Source organism: Myodes glareolus, chromosome 11 (genome assembly GCF_982192425.1).
Source record: "Myodes glareolus chromosome 11, mMyoGla1.1, whole genome shotgun sequence".
NCBI lineage: Eukaryota > Metazoa > Chordata > Mammalia > Rodentia > Cricetidae > Myodes > Myodes glareolus.
This window is the reverse complement of record NC_142036.1, coordinates 83,329,455-83,337,488: the sequence shown is the minus strand read 5'-3', so window position 1 is coordinate 83,337,488 and position 8,034 is coordinate 83,329,455. Positions and strand designations below refer to the sequence as shown.

Here is an 8,034-nt window from a genome sequence, read left to right as displayed (position 1 = left end):
TCACTCTATAGACCAACATGCCCTCAAGCTCAGAAATCAACCTGCCTTTGTCTCTCAGGTGCTAGGAGTAAAGGCCACACCTGGCCTGTATCTGTTAAGAGGTAAAAGAAAAGTAAAATATGGATTTGTTTTTTTTAGAAGTTGAGGATTTAATTATTTATTTGCTACATTAAATATGTTTTCGAGCATTATTAATTATTTTAGATGTAAAAACGCATTATAAAGTACATTTCTTCATATGTGATTCATCGGTCTGAGCAGAAAAATCAAAAACTATGTTGTCAATAGCAAAAGTATGTTGTCAAAAGCTAAGCGAATGCAAACTCATCCCCATTTTCCTGCCTCCATCTTTTCTTTTCTTTTTTTTTCTGAGACAGGGTTTTCCTGTGTAGCTCTGCCTGTCTCAGAACTCACTCTGTAGACGAGGCTGATCTCAGATTCACAGAGATCTGCCTGCCTCTGCCTCCCGAGTGCTGAAATCAAAGGTGTGCTCCCCACCACCCATCTTGTCCAGTAATGTTTGTTAGATGTAAAACTATAAAAACACTAAGCTGGCCACAATAATGCTGCTAAGTGCATTTGTGTGTGACTTTTAGGAAGCAGGTGGTAGACAGTTGTAAGGGAGAACATATTCAACTCTCTGAGGTTTTACTTAGACTACTTGGTTTATTGGTTTTAAGAATTCCTTTATTGTTGCATTAAATTTCAGTGGAAGGGGCGGCAGGTGACATTCAAGGAAATTAAATAACTTACCTATAGGTGACAAGTTATTAGTCTGTGAGGCGAAATTTGTCTGCCTTGAAAGTTGTTAAACTCAGCATCAAACACTGGGGGAGTGAGGAAACAAACTTGTTTCTAGTACAAGCTGATCAGGTTGGTGCCGGTTATGACCTGAAATTACTGCTGGTTAATCTTCTCTCTTTGGCAGTGGGGAATGGTCTGTCTTCCATAAAGTATTGGTATGAGGGAAAATCATTAGAGAACAACTCTGTGATATACACATTTTAATCCCAGGCAAAACTATCCAGGGATAGTTATATTCTTGACTGAGGTAACGTATGCTTTACTCACCAAAATGTTTCCATGTGCAAAAATGAGCACAGAGAAGAAAAACCCACTGAGGCTGTCTTCTGATTTTACATGGAATTATATCATGAAATTCTTCTTCTCCTTTTTTTTTTTGGTATGGATTTTTTTCTTAACTCACTCATCATCATGAACCATTTCAACGGGGAGTGATTGGTATTGTTGTTGTTGTTGTTAATATTTAATTTTTGAGACAGAGTGCCAGCTTGCAGACTCGACTAGCCTGGAGCTCCCTGTGTGCCTCATGCTAGCCTCAGCCTTCCAAACGCAGGAATTACATGCCTGGCTCAGGCCGATTATTTCAATTAACATTCCCCACACAGAATAAGTTCATTCAAAAGAAATCTGATTGACATCTGCTTTAATGAGACTTGATCGGATAAAATTTTACAGTATTATACAATATTAGTAAGGTAATTCTAGCTAATGAGATCACAATGAAAGTTAATAAGGATGACTACAGTTTATTATATGCTCACCGAGTTACAAGTAGCCTGATTTCTGTTGTGTCGTTTGTTTACACAAAACGTATGCATATCTGTTTGTGTTTGAAAACTGAGTAATATCTAGCGAGACTGAGTAGAGTTCTTTCGCCATCAAAGGTAATACACATTTCAAGGTGAAAGGGTGGACTTGGCTTCGACTGGAGCCGAATGCTTCTCAGTCTCCCAGTTAGTCCTCCTCCTTCAACAAAGGCCAAGTCAGTCGACCCGAGGGTCTCACAAATGGTGAAACTCTTTCCTCAGTGCTGACTAGCATGGCCAGGAAAATATTTTGCATGAGGAGATGACATTTGTTTCATTGTTTATTTTTATTATGAATACAATTATTAAGATAGATTGCTTTGTTGCACGTAGCACGAGTCACTGATGTTTCATTTTTAAGGCTTTATGGCTTGTTTTGAACAAACTTAGGACAAATGTTTTCAATTATGGTAGTCTTATTCGCAGGAGACAGAATTTACCCAAAGAAGTCATTTCAAAAAAATGTAGGGGATTTGTGTGATAGCTGCACATGACTTAAAAAAAAATATGGTAGTTCACCGTGAGATCTTAAGCACCAGCAGTGGGTGAATGGGCATGCCTTTAGCACAACTTATGCAAGATGCATTCTTGCAGGATGTAGGAACCCTGTACCTTGTATTCGCCATCTCTTCAATGTCCATCTGGCAGGTGAAAGTCAGAGGGATCACACCTGCTACCGCGCTATTTCTGAAACACTCATGTTTTCCAGTTCCATCAATGGACCTTTTCGTTTCCGTTCCTAGGCTGTCAAGACTGTTTTACAGAGGAGGTTATTGGCAAATAATCACAGGACTGAGCTCCCTCAAAATAGGCCTCGCTTGTCACATCTGACTTGACATTCCTTATGCCTTGGCAGTTCCTCTCTTAATTTTCAAAATCTTTCTCTTTTCTTCTTCAGCTCAGGTACCTGACAATGACGAGCAGTCTGTGCCAGACTATCAGGCTGAAAGTGGTAAGTACAGCATGCCTCATCTCTACGTTTGTGCCAGACTCTCAGGCTGAAAGTGGTAAGTACAGCATGCCCCATCTCTCACATTTCCCTGTGTCTGTCCTGTCTCTTTCATTCATTCTCCTTGGTTGGTTTCAACTTCTAGAGCCTCTCTTCGCATTGTGCCAGTGCTGTATTTGGCTTCTAGTGGTGAGGTGTTTTTATTTGTCAGGATGTGACATCAGCAGAATCTGTGCACGAGCTGGACAAAGCTTCCAGGGGTGGGCGAGCAAAGCTGAAGTGTTGAAATGCTGGCCCCGTTCTCCATACTCAGTACATTTCCTTGGAGGGAAAACAGGGTGTGTTGTGTGAATGCGCAAGTGTTTACTTCAGTTTTGCCAATGCCTTCACAAGGAAATGTCTGGAGGCTGACGGGAGGCAGGGTGAAAACCCACGTGAAATTAGTTATCCCATAAGTTGTAAAACGATCTTGGCTCGGACATGCGTTGGTTAATTGTATTACTCTATGTTCGTACACTTGATCCCGCTTTGGTTTAATTCTTAGCCTGAAGTTTTCAGCTTCCAGACTGCAGCAGCACCAATGGAAGTAGCCATTGGCTTCTTGCAGCATCGCTTTCCTTTTGTGTTCCTACCCGCGAGCCTTGCTCCAGGGCCCTCCAGAATGCAGGAAGAGTGATTCATGGAGGCTTGCCCTCCCTTAATTGCAGAGTGAGCATTTTGCCTGCACAAACATACTTGCCCCAGGGTTTACTGCTGATATTTATACTCTGCAATTCTAGCGTTAACCGAAGCTACTGACCCGTGAAGTAAATCTGAAGAAGAAGCATAGTTATTCCTCATCCCCCAGGGAATGTCTCAGTATAGCTGGTGGGTTCCTGTCTCCACGGATAGCCTTGGATCTTGTGTTCTAGAGGCTGTTTTCTCATTATACACATATGTATACATACATGAGAAAGCTTTAGTGTATATATTAGTCACAGCAAGAAATCTACAGTGGGAACAATAAGCTAGAACAGTCCCAACAAAGCTCTATCATTAAGGCTGTGGAAGATTAAGAATTCTTTCTCGAACTTTCCTTTGAATACCTGGCCTGTGGCAGGCCACAGTCAACCACGTTTGTAGAAAGTGAAAGCGACTCTGGACAGAGAAGACTACGCTGCAGCCTGAAACATGTCCGGTGCATTCTCTGTCCTCTGAGTGCTGTTTGAAGCACTAACCTGCCTTGTGCCTTCATACTGTTGATCGTATCAGATGAGTGGCCGTGGACAGGGACAAGAGCTTCTTACCAGCGTACACCTTGAGAAACCTACGCTGTAGACATTGGTCTCCCACACTCCTATGTTACCTTAAGTAACAGGTGTTTGCTGCAGGCGTCTGTTTTCAGTGTCTGTCATCCTAAACTTCCCAGGCATAGAGGGGGGCTAGAGCTTTCTCAAGAATCAAAGCCACTTAAGAGGTCAAGAAGAAAAGGTGTAAGAACGGGCCCTCCAGATGGTGGTTTGGCCCTGATGACTGACAGAGTTTTCACCTGTTTCTTTGGATGTGAAATGACTCAGTGAAGTTTCATCCACCAGATGACAAATTTCACTTGTAGGAAAAAATAATTCAAATTCTTCATAGTATAGCTTGATGTTTAAAAGTCTTGTAGTAAAATGCACCTAAATCAAATTCTATCATTTTAAATTATCTTACATATAGTTTTCAATGGCATTAAGTACTTTCTGATTGCCCGTCCATCATCAAGGCAGTTCAGAATTTTCAATTAGTCCCGAAACCCTATACTCACAAAGCAATAGCCTCTGTCTCCCCAGCCCTGCAAACATTGTTCCATCTCCTTCATTTTGATCAAAGAATAGAGCACGATGTGCTGTTTGAAATCTGGGTACAAGTAATCCACGTGTCTCTGAAACATAGTCCTGAGATTTCAACTAGAGACCTTCAAAACTCTCAGAAGGACGGTGACTCAGGGCCAGAGCTATGCCAGGCCCACACTTACTGATCAAAGCTTGGGAAGGGAACACTCATATCCACTATTTCCTTTCCTGTGAAGGTACTTTTCCTTTGCACTACGAGCTCAGTCTGTCCTCAACAAGAATGAAGCCTTGTTGAGTCATTTCACATCCGACTAGGTTGGCAAGAGCTCCGGTACTAGGTACTACTGCTCCGGCTGTCAGGGTAGCAAACAACACTCCATGGTGATTTTCTGGTCTCTTCTTATTCGCTCTCTTTATCTACTTTTCTGCCCCAGAGTGTTTCACCCCCCAAACTCTGAGTCACAGCAGTGTGACCCTACTTCTCTGTTTCCCCCACTCTGATTCCCCTTCTGACTCCACCCGCTGTCCATCTATTAAGCTGATGATATGTGGTTAGCGGGACCACAGAAATGAAGTTTTGCTTTCAGTTAAATTTGATTCTTATCATTGGAGACTCACGTGAGTGATGGTTATTTTCTGATCGGCAAGGCTCTGAGCAGCCACGCCCACCATGCCGTTATTTCCATCTTTGGTCTCTTCTCTGCTGTCCCTCCCATCGTCCCCCCTAACGTCCGCATCCCACAAGGATCCTCTGGAGGATACCTCTGGGATCTCCCTGCACCCTCCACTGTGTGGTGGAGTAAAACAGTGTTTAGAATTTCAGCCTGAAACTCTATCGAGAATTCACATCAGAAAGACCAGTGTTTTTCCAGATCAACAGTTGTTTTGTTTTTCTTTATATTTTTGTGGTGGGTCTTATAAATTTCCAAGGTGGCCTCAAACTCACTATCATGGATGATCACAAATGATCTCCTCATTTTCCTCCACCTCCCAAACGCTGGGATCACAGGCATGCAACAATGTGCCTAGTTGAAGCAAATTCTGTCTCTTAGGTTCTGCTATCCTGAATGAAGACCTTGCTGACCCAGCTGGAAATCCCTATTTTACACGATACCTTCAGCTCTTTGCAAAACCCTGCACTTACTGAATTGTTCATTCTGCCTCTCAGAAGCATCTCAAATTTCTGACCTGTTCCATCCCTGTCCCCCTCTGTTCCTGCCTTCTCAGGCTGATGCCAAAGAGGTCGGGACTAGGTTTTGAGGTTGTTTTTCTTGCCTGTGATCCTTTCTCCTTCCAGACTGCCCTTTGCATCCACACACAGTTTTCTGGCCTTGTTAATTTTCTCCTTGTTCTTCTTGCTGGACAAAGTCCTTAGGCTTGAGCTCTGCAGAAAATTGTTCTATAACCCAGGCCTTGACCTTCTCTTCAACTCAGGTGTTTGACTCTTGTGCCTCTGGTACTCTGTCCCTTCTAGCTGTTTCTATACTTTAGTCTTTTTCAATTTTCAATTCTTCAAGCGTGACACACTTTTTACACCTCATATTGCTTTAAAAGATTTTACTGTGACCTTTTGGCGGTCTTATTCCACACTCAGTTCAGAATACATCTTGTTAGTCTTTCTTGGCTTTTTCTTGCTGCCCCATCTTATAGAGTTACCCTACAGCATTGTGTTTCTGATATCTATTGTATTAGAGAATTATAGATTTCTTTCTTTTTTTTTTTTTTAAAGAGACATGGTCTCACTAGTTAGCCTGTGCTGGCAGGAAACTCAGTATGTAGAACAGACTATTTTCAGACTCAGAGAGTTTGAGTCTATCTGTTCCGCCTTCCTGTGCTAGCAGGAAAGGGATCAGTCCTCATACCTGGCCCAGAGACTGTGAATTTCCAAAGAGTGAGGGTCATGCCATATTCAACATCACAGGCCTGTTACAGGTGCACTGGAATTAAAACAGTTATCCTAAATATCACAATGTCATTTTCACCACTGAGTATTGTCAAGTTAATGAGACCTTGAAACGTGTAAGTGAAACATCTTTCTTTATAAAAGAGGCATAAACGAAGGGTAATCATAATTCTAAAATGGTCTCATAAAACTCAAGTTTCAGGCATAGCTTATTTCAAGTTTTAACTGCCTTACCAAACCATTTATTCAGCTGATGCTGTCCAGCTAATTTCACTTGATACTATTGCAAAAAAGGTTGCTTGTTTGTTTCCCGACGGCTCAGGCCCGAAATAATCACACAGAAACCCTATTATTTGCAATAGTATTTGGCCAATAGCTTGAGAGTATTTCTGAGTAACTCATTTCCTAAACTAACCCATCTCTATTAATCTGTATATTGTCAAGTGACTGTGACTTACTGGGTAAAGATCTCCGACGGGGGCTACATGGCTTCTCTCTAACTCCTCCTTCTTTCTCCCAGCATTCAGTTTAGTTTTCCCCTTTCTTCTATTCTCTGTGCAGGCCCAAGACAGTTCCTTTATTAACCAGTGATATTCACAGCAAAAGAGGGGACTCCTACATCATGGTACTAAGGAGAGAATAAAAGAATGATTTGAAGAAAGCAGTAGAGTGTTTGGGCTGGGAGTGAAGGAAGGCTTTCTTCATGAAGCAGTTCCCAGAAACTAGATTGGAGAGGTAATCTGGTTTCTGAAGGGCTTTCTGTCTGGGGATGCTTAGTGGGACAGAAGGATTTTACTGTTAGGGAAAGGAAGAAACTGTTCACCCCAAATGTGGCATATCATTTCCACATTTCCCCAAGATGAACATAGACAATTGTATTTCCTTACAGACTGCCACAAAACAAGACATTTCTTTATGTCTTTATTGCTACAGTCCTTTGGTAAAGCAAAATTAGCAAAGTTAACAGCAAAGCTTCCTTCAACACTCTAGACATACTCAAAGAACCTATAGTCTCTGCCGTACTTAAGTACATTTCAAAACTGAACAGATACAAAACTAGAACACCTGGGAATTTCTAAAATAGTTTCTGAACACTTCTTTTTTCTTTCTTTCTTTTATTTATTGGTTTTTCAGTGAGACAAGGTTTCTCTGTGTAACAGCCCTAGCTGTCCTGGAACTCACTTTGTAGACCAGACTGGTCTCGAACTCACAGAAATCAGTCTGACCATGCTTCCCAAATTCTAGGATTAAAGGCATGTGCCACCACTGCCCAGCCAACATTTCTTATTTTTATTAAAAAACTATTTGAATTTAAAATCTGGAATGCAATATTATACTATTGCTGACTAATTTTTGAGAATTTCTAAATTTTGAAGCAAGGATAGGCAAAATAAAACAAATAATGACAAATAACTTTTAATTAATTCATTCCAGGAAATAAATGGTTTGTATGTATTGTTTGTTTTATGCCTATACATTTTCATAACCTAGACATAGACTTTATGATATATTGTAACTTTAGTGAGGAACTAATAAAGTATCTCTTTGGAAAAGGGACCTCAAAGTTTATTTTAACATGGGAATGTATGGTTAACAAGATGTCTCAGTGGATGAAGATATTTGCTGCCTGGTCTGATGTCCTTAGTTATATTCTCAGGATACACACAGTGGAAGGAGAGAGCTCACTTCTAAAAGGACGTCCACATCCATGCACACACACACACACACACACACACACACACACAGAGAGAGAGAGAG

At 41.3% G+C, this 8,034-nt stretch overlaps 1 protein-coding gene across 9 annotated transcripts in view; it reads left to right on the top strand.

The window, feature by feature from the left end:
- The window catches only part of Etv1 (ETS variant transcription factor 1), a 92,980-nt gene that overhangs the window by 11,582 nt on the left and 73,364 nt on the right, over nucleotides 1-8,034 (top strand). For 7 of the 9 annotated variants that reach the window (XM_048415681.3, XM_048415680.3, XM_048415682.3 and 4 more), the window contains one exon: nucleotides 2,509-2,562. In XM_048415681.3, the coding sequence (XP_048271638.3) occupies nucleotides 2,509-2,562 (54 nt within the window). Of the gene's footprint in view, nucleotides 1-2,508; nucleotides 2,618-8,034 lie in introns of all 9 variants that reach the window. The other 2 variants (XM_085697727.2, XM_085697728.2) reach the window with 1 other exon arrangement.